General features: G+C 40.7%; 1 protein-coding gene across 24 annotated transcripts in view; it reads right to left on the reverse strand.

The window, feature by feature from the left end:
* by (focal adhesion protein tensin) overlaps window positions 1-15,270 on the reverse strand; it is a 1,595,780-nt gene that overhangs the window by 363,394 nt on the left and 1,217,116 nt on the right. For all 24 annotated transcript variants that reach the window (XM_071662733.1, XM_071662731.1, XM_071662715.1 and 21 more), the window contains one exon: window positions 8,359-8,491. In XM_071662733.1, the coding sequence (XP_071518834.1) occupies window positions 8,359-8,491 (133 nt within the window). The remainder of the gene's footprint in view (window positions 1-8,358; window positions 8,492-15,270) is intronic.

Raw genomic sequence — 15,270 nt, forward strand, 5'->3', positions numbered from 1 at the left:
TTCCTAATACCTTCCACAGAGCATCTCTATCAACTCTATCATATGCCTTCTCCAGATCCATAAATGCTACATACAAATCCCTTTGATTTTCTAAGTATTTCTCACATCCATTCTTCAAAGCAAACACCTGATCCACACATCCTCTACCACTTCTGAAACCGCACTGCTCTTCCCCAATCTGATGCTCTGTACATGCCTTCACCCTCTCAATCAACACCCTCCCATATAATTTACCAGGAATACTCAACAAACTTATACCTCTGTAATTTGAGCACTCTCTTATCCCCTTTGCCTTTGTACAATGGCACTATGCACGCATTCCGCCAATCCTCAGGCACCTCACCATGGGTCATACATACATTAAATAACCTTACCAACCAGTCAACAATACAGTCACCCCCTTTTTTAATAAATTCCACTGCAATACCATCCAAACCTGCTGCCTTGCCGGCTTTCATCTTCCGCAAAGCTTTTACTACCTCTTCTCTGTTTACCAAATCATTTTCCCTAACCCTCTCACTTTGCACACCACCTCGACCCAAACACCCTATATCTGCCACTCTGTCATCAGACACATTCAACAAACCTTCAAAATACTCATTCCATCTCCTTCTCACATCACCACTACTTGTTATCACCTCCCCATTTACGCCCTTCACTGAAGTTCCCATTTGCTCCCTTGTCTTACGCACCCTATTTACCTCCTTCCAGAACATCTTTTTATTCTCCCTAAAATTTACTGATAGTCTCTCACCCCAACTCTCATTTGCCCTTTTTTTCACCTCTTGCACCTTTCTCTTGACCTCCTGTCTCTTTCTTTTATACTTCTCCCACTCAATTGCATTTTTTCCCTGCAAAAATCGTCCAAATGCCTCTCTCTTCTCTTTCACTAATACTCTTACTTCTTCATCCCACCACTCACTACCCTTTCTAAACAGCCCACCTCCCACTCTTCTCATGCCACAAGCATCTTTTGCGCAATCCATCACTGATTCCCTAAATACATCCCATTCCTCCCCCACTCCCCTTACTTCCATTGTTCTCACCTTTTTCCATTCTGTACACAGTCTCTCCTGGTACTTCCCCACACATATATATATATATATATATATACATGAGGAAGTACCAGGAAAGACTGAGTTCTGAATGAAAAAAGGTGAGAACAAAGGACGTAAGGGGAGTAGGGTAGGAATGGGATGTATTTAGGGAAGTAGTGATGGCTTGTGCAAAAGATGCTTGTGGCATGAGAAGTGTGGGAGGTGGACAGATTAGAAAGGGTAGTGAGTGGTGGGATGAAGAAGTAAGATTATTAGTGAAAGAGAAGAGAGAGGCATTTGGACGATTTTTGCAGGGAAATAATGCAAATGAAAGGGAGATGTATAAAAGAAAGAGGCAGGAGGTCAAGAGAAAGATGCAAGAGGTGAAAAAGATGGCAAATGAGAGTTGGGGTGAGAGAGTATCATTAAATTTTAGGGAGAATAAAAAGATGTTTTGGAAGGAGGTAAATAAAGTGCGTAAGACAAGGGAACAAATGGGAACTTCAGTGAAGGGGGCTAATGGGAGGTGATAACAAGTAGTGGTGATGTGAGAAGGAGATGGAGTGAGTATTTTGAAGGTTTGTTGAATGTGTTTGATGATAGAGTGGCAGATATAGGGTGTTTTGGTCGAGGTGGTGTGCACAGTGAGAGGGTTAGGGAAAATGATTTGGTAAACAGAGTATAGGTAGTAAAAGCTTTGCAGAAGATGAAAGCTGGCAAGGCAGTGGGTTTGGATGGTATTGCAATGGAATTTATTAAAAAAGGGGGTGACTGTATTGTTGAATGGTTGGTGAGGTTATTCAATGTATGTATGATTCATGGTGAGGTGCCTGGGGATTGGCTGAATGCTTGCATAGTGCCATTATACAAAGGCAAAGGGGACAAAGGTGAGAGCTCAAATTACAGAGGTATAAGTTTGTTGAGTATTCCTGGTAAATTATATGGGAGGGTATTGATCGAGAGGGTGACGGCATGTACAGAGCATCAGATTGGGGAAGAGCAGTGTGGTTTTAGAAGTGGTAGAGGATGTGTGGATCAGGTGTTTTCTTTGAAGAGTGTATGTGAGAAATACTTAGAAAAGCAAATGGATTTGTATGTAGCATTTATGGATCTAGAGAAGGAATATGATAGAGTTGATAGAGATGCTCTGTGGAAGGTATTAAGAATATATAGTGTGGGAGGCAAGTTGTTAGAAGCAGTGAAAAGTTTTTATCGAGGATGTAAGGCATGTGTACGTGTAGGAAGAGAGGAAAGTGATTGGTTCTCAGTGAATGTAGGTTTGCAGCAGGGGTGTGTGATGTCTCCATGGTTGTTTAATTTGTATATGGGTGGGGTTGTTAGGGAGGTGAATGCAAGAGTTTTGGAAAGAGGGGCAAGTATGCGGTCTATTGTGGATGTGAGAGCTTGGGAAGTGAGTCAGTTGTTGTTCGCTCGCTGATGATACAGCACTGGTGGCTGATTCATGTGAGAAACTGCAGAAGCTGATGACTGAGTTTGATAAAGTGCGTGAAAGAAGAAAGTTGAGAGTAAATGTGAATAAGAGCAAGGTTATTAGGTACAGTAGGGTTGAGGGTCAAGTCAATTGGGAGGTAAGTTTGAATGGAGAAAAACTGGAGGAAGTGAAGTGTTTTAGATATCCGGGAGTGGATTTGGCAGCGGATGGAACCATGGAAGCAGAAGTGAATCATAGGGTGGGGGAGGGGGCAAAAATTCTGGGAGCCTTGAAGAATGTGTGGAAGTTGAGAACATTATCTCGGAAAGCAAAAATGGGTATGTTTGAAGGAATAGTGGTTCCAACAATGTTGTATGGGTGCGAGGCATGGGCTATGGATAGAGTTGTGCGCAGGAGGGTGGATGTGCTGGAAATGAGATGTTTGAGGACAATATGTGGTGTGAGGTGGTTTGATCGAGTAAGTAATGTAAGGGTAAGAGAGATGTGTGGTAATAAAAAGAGCGTGGTTGAGAGAGCAGAAGAGGGTGTTTTGAAATGGTTTGGCCACATGGACAGAATGAGTGAAGAAAGATTGACATAGAGGATATATGTGTCAGAGGTGGAGGGAACGAGAAGTGGGAGACCAAATTGGAGGTGGAAAGATGGAGTGAAAAAGATTTTGAGTGATCAGGGCCTGAACATGCAGGAGGGTGAAAGGCATGCAAGGAATAGAGTAAATTGGAACGATGTGGTATACCGGGGTCGACGTGCTGTCAATGGACTGAACCAGGGCATGTGAAGCATCTGGGATAAACCATCGAAAGTTCTGTGGGGCCTGGATGTGGAAAGGGAGCTGTGGTTTCGGTGCATTATTACATGACAGCTAGAGACTGAGTGTGAATGAATGTGGCCTTTGTTGTCTTTTCCTAGCGCAACATCGCACATATGTGGGGGGAGGGGGTTGTTATTTCATGTGTGGTGAGGTGGAGATGGGAATGAATAAAGGCAGGCAGTAGGAATTATGTACATGTGTATATATGTATATGTCTGTGTGTGTGTATATATATGTGTACATTGAGATGTACAGGTATGTATATTTGCGTGTGTGGACGTGTATGTATATACATGTGTATGTGGGTGGGTTGGGCCATTCTTTTGTCTGTTTCCTTGCGCTACCTCGCTAACGCGGCAGACAGCGACAAAGCAAAATAAAAAAAAAATATACATTACATCTTATTATCCTTTGTCGCTGTCTCCTGCGTTAGCGAGGTAGCGCAAAGAAACAGACGAAAGAATGGCCCAACCCACCTACATACACATGTACCTACATTTATGTCCAAACACACACATATACATACCTATACATTTCATCATATACATATATACACATGTGCATAATTCATACTTGCTGCCTTTATTCATTCCCATTGCTGTCTTGTGTAATGCACTGAAACCACAGCTCCCTATCTACATCCAGGCCCCATAGACCTTTCCATGGTTTACCCCTGACATTTCACATGCCCTGGTTCAGTCCATTGATGGCACATCAACCCCGGTATACCACATGTTCCAATTCACTCTATTCCTTGCACACCTCTCACCCTTCTGCATGTTCAGGCCCTGATCGCTCAAAATATTTTTCATTCAATCCTTCCACCTCTAATTTAGTCTCCCACTTCTCCTTCTTCCCTCCACCTCTGACAGATATATCCTCTCTGTCGATCTTTCCTCACTCATTCTCTCCATATGTCCAAACCATTTCAACACACCCTCTTCTGCTCTTTCAACCGCACTTTTTTTTTTTCCACACATCTCTCTTACCTTTCATTACTTACTCAATCAAACCACCTCACACCACATAATGTCCTCAAAAATTTAATTTGCAACACATCCAACCTCCTCCATACAACCCTATCTATAGCCCATGCCTCACAACCATATAGTATTGCTGGAACTACTACTCCATAAAACATGCTCATTTTTGCTCTTTGAGATAACGTTCTCTCCTTTCACACATTCTTCATCGCTCCCAGAGCCTTCAACCCCTCCCCAGCCCTGTGACTCACTTCCACTTTCATGGTTCCATTCGCTACTAAGTCCACTCCCAGATATCCAAAATATTTCACTTCCTCCAATTTTTCTCCATTCAAATTTACATCCAAATCAACTTGTCCCTCAACCCTACTGAACATAATAACCTTGCTCTTATTCACATTTACTCTCAACTTTCTCCTTTCACACACTTTTCCAAACTCATTCACCAATGTTTGCAGTTTCTCACTCGAATCAGCCACTGCAGTAGTATCATTGGCAGACAACAACTGACTCACTTCCCAGGCCCTCTCATCTCCAACATACTGCATACTTGCACCTCTCTCCAAAACTCTTGCATTTACCTCCCAAACTACCCTATCCATAACCAAATCAAACAACCATGGGGATATCAAACACACCTGCCGCAGATTGACGTTCACTTGGAACCGATCACTTTCCTCTTCCTACTCATACACATACCTTACATCCTTGATAAAAACCTTTCACTGCTTCTAGCAACTTACGTCTCACATCATATACTCTTAAAACCTTCCACAAAGCATCTCTATCAACTTTATCATATGCCTTCTCCAGATACACAAAAGCTACATACAAATCCATGTTTTTCTAAGTATTTCTCACACACATTCTTGAAAGCAAACACCTGATCCACACATCCTTAACCACTTCTGAAACCACACTGCACTTCCCCAGTCTGATGCCTTTACCCTTCCATATAATTTCCCAGGAATACTCAACAAACTTATACCTCTGTAATTTGACCACTCATCTTTATCCCCTTTGCCTTTGTACAATGGCACTATGGATGCATCCCAGCAATCCTCAGGCACTTCACCATGATCCATACATACAATGAGTATCCTTACCAACCAATAAACAACAGAGTCACCCCCTTTCTTAATAAATTCTTCTGGAATACCATCTGAACCAGCAGCCTTGCTGCATTTCATCCTCTGCAAAGCTGTTACTACCTCTTTTCTCTTAACCAAGCCATTCTCCCTGACCCTCTCACTGCACATCACCCTGCCCAAAACATCCTGTATCTGCCACTCTATCATCAAACACATTCAACAAACCTTCAAAATACTCACTCCATCTCCTCATTTCATCAAAACCTGTTTATATTCCCCCACTTGCCTCCTTCACCAATGTTCCCATTTATTCTTGTCTTACACATGTTATTTAGCTCCTTCCAAAACATCTTTTTACTCTCCCCAAAGTTAAACGATACTCTCTCACCCCAACTCTCATTTGCCCTCTTTTTCAACCCTTTCACCTTTCTTTATATATCTTCCAGTCACTTGTTCTTCTTTTTTGCAAGTTTTGTCCAAACGGCTCTCTATTCTCTTTCACTAACAACTTTACTTCTTCATCCCACCACTCACTACCCTTTCTAAGCTGCCCATCTCCCACCATTCTCATGCCACATGCATCTTTTGCACATGCCATCACTGCTTCCCTTAATACATCCCATTCCTCATCCACTCCCCTCATGTCATTTGCTCTCACCTTTTGCCATTCTACACTCAATCTCTCCTAGTTCTTCCTCAAACAAGTCTCCCTTCCAATCTCACAGATTTTGAGCTATCAGGGCTTGAACATACAGGAGGGTGAGAGGCATGCAAGGAATAGAAAGCACTGGAACAATGTGGTATACCTGGGTCAACGTGCTATCAATAGACTGAACCAGGGCATGTAAAACATCTGGGGTAAACCAAGGAAGGGTCTGTGGGGCCTGGATGTGAATAGGGAGTTGTGGTTTTTGTGCATTACACATGACAGCTAGAGACTGAGAGTGAACAAATGTGGCCTTTTTTTTCTTTCTGTTTTCTCGGCGCTATATTAATTATACCTAAGGTAGGGGAGAATGAATTCTGCCTCCGTTTTCCTTGTATGTCGTAGAAGGCAACTAAAGGGAGTGGGAGTGGGGTGAAGATCTTATGAAGTTGCGTGCTGAAAAAAGACTGCTGATTGGGCACACTTGGTTTAAAAAGGGAGATATACATAAGTATACGTGTTTGAGTAGGAGAAAGTGTAAACAGGCAATACTAGATTACATATTAATTGATAGGTATGTAAAATAATGACTTCTGGATGCAAATGTGCTAAGAGAGGCAGCAGCTGGAATGGCTGATCACTATCTTGTGGAAGTGAGGGTGAAGATTTGTAGAGGTTTTTGAAAAAGGGAAACAATGTCAGGGATAAGAGAGTGGTGAGAGTAAGTGAGCTTGGAAAGGAGACTTGTGTGAAGAGATACCAACAGAAATTGAGTATAGAATGGAAAAAGGTGAGAGCAAATGAAATGAGGGAAGTGGATGAGGAATGGGTGATACTGAAGGAATCAGTGACAACATTTGCAAGAGAAGCATGTGGCATCGAAAGGTGGGAAGTGGGCAGGTCAGAAATGGGGTGAGTGGTGAGATGAAAGAGAAAAAAGAGGCACTTGGGCAGGATTTACAGGGAAAGAGTGCAAATGACTGGGAGATGTATAAGAGAAAGCAGCAGGAGGTCAAGAGGAAGGTGCAGGATTGAAAAAGAGCAAATGAGAGTTGGGGTGAGAGAGTATTGGTGAACATTAGGGAAAATAAAATGAAGTTCTGGACAGACATAAATAATATACAAAAGACAAGAGAACAAATGGGAATGTCGCTGAGGGGGGCAAAGGGGGAAGTGATAACAGTCAGTGATGGAGTGAGTATTTTGAATGATTGTCTTTGATGATAAGAGTGGTAGATGTATGCTGTTTTGGTCAGGTTGGTATGTGGAGACCAAATTTGAGATGGAAGGATGGAGTCAAAAAGAATTTGGGCGATCAAGACCTGAACATGCAGGAGGGTGAAAGGCATGAATAGGACAGAGTGTACTGGAAGAATGCAGCATACAGGGGTCAATATACTGTTAATGGACATAACCAATGCATAAGAAGTGGCTGGGGTAAACCATGGAAAGGTCTGTGGGGCATGAATGTAGATAAGAAGCTGAGGTTTTCATGCACTTCACATGACAGATAGAGAATAGATGTGAGCGAATATGAGCTTTCTTTGTCTGTTCCTGGCACTACCTCACTAATGCAGGAAATGGCAATGAAGTATGAAGAAATTATTTTGAGAAAACAATGTTGCAGAGGTAAAACAAATAACATAGCTTATGTATATTCAACTATAACTGATTATATTTTATGATACTAAACATGTTTCTTCTCACTCTGTGCAACATTTGAGAGTCCTCGATTTGAAGAATGTCTAAGTTATGAAAAGCTATGAATGAGCTCCAAAAAATACCCTCTAATTCCTATCTAACATACACATGATCATTCATACATATGAATTGCAAAATTACTTAAATATGCATTATTCAATTAAATGTTACTTAATATGATGCTTTATTATCCAAAGTACTTACTTAAGAGTACAACATTTACAAGCAAGCATACATATTACTCCAATTTTATGCATATTTTCTTTATTTCTTTATATTTTCTGGCTTACAACGTAAGTTCAGAGACATAACTTGTTTGTGAGTTGGGAATCCAAGTACATGTACATAGAGATTTCAGCTATGTATATAGCATTACAAAGAAGTAAGATTTCCTCCCAAGTCATACTTCATTACTGATGCTCTTACATTCCATAAAACTGTATCATTTATATGTTACATAATATAATACTTCATCAAACGTCAGTGGTATAAAAAGTATTACAATATCCTACTTGAAAATTAAACAAGTATCTTTTCCTCTGTTATGAAGCAATTGAGAAATTGTTTGATTTTTTGGTAAAATTCAATACTGTTATCTTCTATATTTTGAGAAAACTTAATAGTTTTCAAACTTACTTTGATAAAAAGATGGCAGCCTCCCCTTGGTTCAAAGTGTGGGATGCCATACATGGTAAGCGTATGGAGGTATAGTGGACTAGAGTTGATGCGGATCACCCCTGAGAGTAATCCAGCAAAGTACTGCACATATCTGTGGAGAAAAATTCATATCAGGTACTCTTACTGTCTATTTAACATATAATTAACAAAATGCTGATCATTCAAGGAATCAGTGTCTGTCTATCTATCTACATTTCTGATGCTCATTCTCTCCAGGAACTTTACCTTCCTCACATGGGAGGCCATGCAAAAGAATCTCCACTTATTCCTGTGCTTACATGCCTCACTTGCATACATCATTCCACACATTCTTCCCCCATTTCTCCCCCTCCAGTACTCTTCCACTCTATTTCCCCATGCCACAGGTAGTCTTCTTCTCACATCAACCTCTTTAAATATACTGTCATACACTCTTGTGTATACTCCCCATCTTGCATTCTTTCCACATGCCCAAACCACCTTAAAGAATTACATTTCCCCCACTCTACCACTACACAATTCATTCCCTTTGCATTTCCTACCATACCAAATTTCTCATGCACCCCTTTATCACTTTTTTCATTCCACCTAGTCATACTACACATTCCTCTTAAATAACTTATTTCCACAGCCTGGATTCTTGACCTTTGTGATTCATCCCATGTCCATGTTTTGGCTTCACAGATCACGTTTGGGAGGACAATTCTGTCCCTCAATTCTTCCTTCGCTTCCATACTTACACCTGTACCCTTCATTACAATATTAAGAAAACTGGAGACTCTTCTACCCTGTACTGCTCTCTACCTTATCTCTCCTTCCATATAATCAAACTTACCCAAGATAACACCTAAATATCTAAATTCTGTCATCTCTTCCAGTATTTCTCCTCCTACATCTATAAGATAGTTCAGTACATTTTCTTCTCTCACTCTAAAGGATTCGCAATCTCTATACTTTCACTGTTTCTTTTCAAACACTATTACTATTCTTTTACTTGCATTTACCTTCAATTATTTATGCTTGCACAAATCGTAAAACACACAACCTTATGCAACTCCTCTTTACTCTCAGTAAACAACACAGTATCATCCACAAACAAGCTTGTCACTAGAAAATTCAGTACAGGTTGACGAAACTGTTGCCACACTGTCTCCTGTGACATTTTACCACTTATCACAACAGCAGCACTGCTATATGCATGTCCAGCTCCAAAACAGAAGGGAAAATAACTAATACTTCTATAACCTGTCTTTAGTCTCTTCTCAAAAATACATTTCATCATCATTCATTTTTGTAATATAAAAGTATACTTGTGTCCACTGACAAAATTATCAAGATATTTCTTAGTACCTTTCATGTGGAAAAACAACTCATGACTTTTTACTAAAGAATAAAATGTCTGTTTCCACTAAATTCTAAATTCAAATGTATCTACAGCATGAGGAAGAAATATCATGATTCAATTTCTTTACTTTTTAGATGTTAATGTGCTGAGAGGTGCAACTGGAGGGATGTCTGATCATTATCTTGTGGAGGCAAAGGTGAAGACATGTAGAGGTTTTCAGAAAAGAAGAGAGAATGTTGGGGTGAAGAGAGTGGTGAGAGTAAGTGAGCTTGGGAAGGAGACTTGTGTGAGGAAGTACCAGGAGAGACTGAGTATAGTGTGGAAAAAGGTGAGAACAAAGGATGTAAGGGGAGTGAGGGAGGAATGGGATGTATTTAGGGAAGCAGTGATGGCTTGCGCAAAAGATGCTTGTGACATGAGAAGTGTGGGAGGTGGGCAGATCAAAAAGGGTAGTGAGTGGTAGGATGAGGAAGTAAGATTATTAGTGAAAGAGAAGAGAGAGGCAGGAGGTCAAGAGAAAGGTGCAAGAGGTGAAAAAGAGGGCAAATGAGAGTTGAGGTGAGAGAGTATCATTAAATCTTATGGAGAATAATAAGATGTTTTGGAAGGAGGTAAATAAAGTGTGTAAGACAAGGGAACAAATGGGAACTTCAGTGAAGGGGCCTAATGGGGAGGGATAACAAGTAGTGGTGATGTGAGGAGAAGTAGTGAGTATTTTGAAGGTTTGTTGAATGTGTTTGATGATGAGTGGCAGATATAGGGTGTTTTGGTCAAGGTGGTGTGCAAAGTGAGAGGGTTAGGGAGAATAATATGGTAAACAGAGAAGAAGTAATAAAAGCTTTGTGGAAGATGAAAGCCAGCAAGGCAGCGGATTTGGATGGTACTGCAGTGGAATTCATCAAAAAGAGGGGGTGACTGTATTGTTGACTGGTTGGTAAGGTTTTTTAAAGTACGTATGACTCATGGTGAGGTGCCTGAGGATTGGAAGAATGCTTGCATAGTGCCATTGTACAAAGGCAAAGGGGATAAAAGTGAGTGCTCAAATTACAGAGATATAAGGTTGTTGAGTATCCTGGGAAATTATATGGGAGGGTATTGATTGAGAGGGTGAAGGCATGTACAGAGCATCAGATTGGGGAAGAGCAGTGTGGTTTTAGAAGTGGTAGAGGATGTGTGGATCAGGAGTTTGCTTTGAAGAAAAGCAAATGGATTTGTATGTAGCATTTATGGATCTGGAGAAGGAATATGATAAGAGCTGATAGAGATGCTCTGTGGAAGGTATTAAGAATATATGGTGTGGGAGGCAAGTAGTTAGAAGCAGTGAAAAGTTTTTATCGAGGATGTAAGGCATGTGTACGAGTAAGAAGGGAGGAAAGTGATTTGTTCTCAGTGAATGTTAGTTTGCGGTAGGGGTGTGTGACGTCTCCACGGTTGTTTAATTTGTTTATGGATGGGGTTGTTAGGGAGGTGAATGCAAGTGGATGAGAGAGCTTGGGAAGCGAGTCAGTTGTTGTTCGCTGATGATACAGTGCTGGTGGCTGATTCGGGTGAGAAACTGCAGAAGCTGGTGACTGAGTTTGGTAAAGTGTGTGAAAGAAGAGAGCTGAGAGTAAATGTGAATAAGAGCAAGGTTATTAAGTACTGTAAGGTTGAGGGACAAGTCAATTGGGAGGTAAGCTTGAATGGAGAAAACCTGGAGGAAGTGAAGTGTTTTAGATATCTGGGAGTGGACTTGGCAGCAGATGGAACCATGGAAGTGGAAGTGAATCATAGGGTGAAGGAGGGGGAGAAAGTTCTGGGAGCGTTGAAAAATGTATGGAAATCGAGAACCTTATCTTGGAAAGCAAAAATAGGTATGTTTGAGGGAATAGTGGTTCCAACAATGATATATGGTTGCGAGGCGTGGGCTATAGATAGAGTTGTGCGCAGGAGGGTGGATGTGCTGGAAATGAGATGTTTGAGGACAATATGTGGTGTGAGGTGGTTTGATCAAGTAAGTAATGAAAGAGTAAGAGATATGTATGGTAATAAAAAGAGTGTGGTTGAGAGAGCATCAGAGGGTGTTTTGAAATGGTTTGGTTACATGGAGAGAATGAGTGAGGAAAGATTGACAAAGAGGATATATGTGTCAGAGATGGAGGGAATGAGGAGAAGTGGGGGACCAAATAGGAGGTGGAAAGATGGAGTGAAAAAGATTCTGAGTGACTGGGGCCTGAACATGCAGGAAGATAAAAGGCATGCAAGGAATAGAGTGAATTGGAACAATGTGGTATATTGGGGTCGATGTGCTGTCAAATGGATTGAACCAGGGCATGTGAAGCATCTGGGGTAAACCATGGAAAGTTTTGTGGGGCCTGGATGTGGAAAGGGAGCTGTGGTTTCGGTGCATTATACATGACAGCTAGAGACTGAGTGTGAACGAATGTGGCCCTTGTTGTCTTTTCCTAGCGCTACCTCACACAAATGGGGGGGAGGGGGCTGTCACTTCATGTGTGGCAGGGTGGCGATGGGAATGAATAAGGGCAGACAGTATGAATTATGTGCATGTGTATATATGTATATGTCTGTGTGTGTATATATATGTATACGTCGAGATGTATGGGTATGTATATTTGCGTGTGTGGACGTGTATGTATATACATGTGTATGTGGGTGGGTTGGGCCATTTCTTTCGTCTGTTTCCTTGCGCGACCTCGCTAACATGGGAGACAGCGACAAAGAATAATGAAAAATAAAATTAAAGCCTTCCCTGACAGTTGTTTTTAAAACCTTCAGGTACTAGTAAAGAAATCCATCATGGTCCATGATTCTCTTGTATTTCACTTTTCCCCATCTTATCTTCTAGACGTATCATTCTACCATTGGATTTTATCAATACTGTATGGGAACAAAGAAATAATCACAAAAAATACTGATACTGTGAAATTCAAAAAAAGACAATAGTGTATAAAACAACAGAAGCAAATCCAGCCCAACCTAATAACAACCCCAGTTTATCTACCAGATTTAACATAGAGCTAGATATTTATGGTCACCAAACCATTAAGATATGTTTGTTTGATACTGGTAACTGCACTTTACTCACATTACCAGAGTATTTGGTGACAAAGCTCTGGCATGTTTCAGGGAAAATTTCTCCATACAGTTTATTTTTCTGTTTTACAAAGAAAAGTAAACGTACAACATGAAAATAGAGTCCTAGAGCAGAATGTATCCTCTCAAACATAAGGTCAGGCAGTGCAAGATAATGGAGAGATATGGACAATGAAGCATGTACTTCTAGTGCCACATGATACATTATTTTGTGTAGGTATAAGGCCCAGTAAATGATATTTACTTGATACAAGATGCTCAGCTAGTCCAAAACAATACCAAAAGACTAACATTAGGTTAAAAAGACTTTTATGGCCAAAGACTAATGTCAACATGCAGTTGCAGACAATATTTCTGTTTTTCTACAGCTAAATCTTGTAATGAAAGAATGACCAGCAAATGCAACTTTACAACATCTGTAATTCTGATTGCAAATAATACCGGTAATAAAATGAATAATCAACACTGCATCATGGTGTACATTTCAATCTCATTCAATATCAGGATGATCTGAGATACAGAAATAATTCTGATGCTATAATATCTAAATATGAGACCTCTTATACTGTACGTAAAATCATGGCTATGACTCTTTAACATCAATACATTATTTGCACGTACAGTGTGGAATTTCTGGGAAGTCTAAACACCATGACCAAAAGACCATTCATCGAATGAGGTATGAAAATATGCCCGCTATGTAGTGACACTTAAGCACTGGGAACCTTCACATGAAGACGCAATGGTGGGAGTCTTCATATCAAGCACTGTGTTTCCTGGGTTTCTTTGAGTCCCCTGCCAATATTCATTACATTTTGTGGGCTCCCTTTAAATTCCTGCCAATATTCTGATATTGGTTCGCTGCTACATGCTGCCTTGGTCAGTAGAGATGCTTTTTCTCCAGATAATACTGTTCTCTTGATACAATCATTTTATAGGATTACATATGGTAAACAAATAAAGCTGTGTGTAAATATTCTTTCTTTTTTCATACTTGATCCCACTTTCTGCATTAGCACAAGCTGTCATATGCAATGCATCAAAACCATAGCCCTTTATCCAAAACCAGGCTCCACAGACATTTTCATGGTTTACCCTGGACACTTTACATGCCCCAGTTCAATCCACTGACCAGCACATCAACTCTAGTGTACCACATCGTTCTAATTCACTCCATCCTGTGCACACCTTTTACCCTCCTGCATGTTTAGTCTCCAATAACTCAAAATCTTTTTACTCCAACCTTCCATTTCAAATTTAGTCTCCCTGGTCTCCTTGCTCCTCCACTTCTGACACATATATCCCCTTTGTCAACCTTTCCTCAAACATCCATTATTTCTATTTTTTTTTTTTTTTTTTTTGCCGCTGTCTCCCGCGTTTGCGAGGTAGCGCAAAGAAACAGACGAAAGAAATGGCCCAACCCACCCCCATACACATGTATATACATACGTCCACACACGCAAATATACATACCTACACAGCTTTCCATGGTTTACCCCAGACGCTTCACATGCCCCGATTCAATCCACTGACAGCACGTCAACCCCGGTATACCACATCGCTCCAATTCACTCTATTCCTTGCCCTCCTTTCACCCTCCTGCATGTTCAGGCCCCGATCACACAAAATCTTTTTCACTCCATCTTTCCACCTCCAATTTGGTCTCCCTCTTCTCCTCGTTCCCTCCACCTCCGACACATATATCCTCTTGGTCAATCTTTCCTCACTCATTCTCTCCATGTGCCCAAACCATTTCAAAACACCCTCTTCTGCTCTCTCAACCACGCTCTTTTTATTTCCACACATCTCTCTTACCCTTACGTTACTTACTCGATCAAACCACCTCACACCACACATTGTCCTCAAACATCTCATTTCCAGCACATCCATCCTCCTGCGCACAACTCTATCCATAGCCCACGCCTCGCAACCATACAACATTGTTGGAACCACTATTCCTTCAAACATACCCATTTTTGCTTTCGGAGATAATGTTCTTTCTATATGTCTATAATATTTCGGTAATACTCCTATGCTCTCTCAACCACACTCTTTTTATCATCACACCTCTCTCTTACCCTTTCATTATATACTCAATCAAAACACCTCACACTACATATTGTCCACAACATTTCATTTCCAACACACCCACTCTCCTTTGCAGTCTTATCTACAGCCCATGGCTCACATCCATATAATAACATGACTAACATACCTTCAAAAATATCCATTTTTGCCCTGTCATATAAGGCTCTCTCTTTCTACACATTATTCAGTGTTCCCAGAACCTTCACCCCCTTACCCATCCTATGATGTACTTCCATGGTTCCATTTGCTACTAGATCAATTCCCAGGTAACTAAAAATCTTCACTTCCTCCAATTTTTATCTATTCAAACTAACATCCCAACTAACCTATCCCTCAACTCTGCTAATAACATTGCTTTTATTCAC

Source organism: Panulirus ornatus, chromosome 6 (assembly GCF_036320965.1).
Source record: "Panulirus ornatus isolate Po-2019 chromosome 6, ASM3632096v1, whole genome shotgun sequence".
Classification (NCBI taxonomy): domain Eukaryota; kingdom Metazoa; phylum Arthropoda; class Malacostraca; order Decapoda; family Palinuridae; genus Panulirus; species Panulirus ornatus.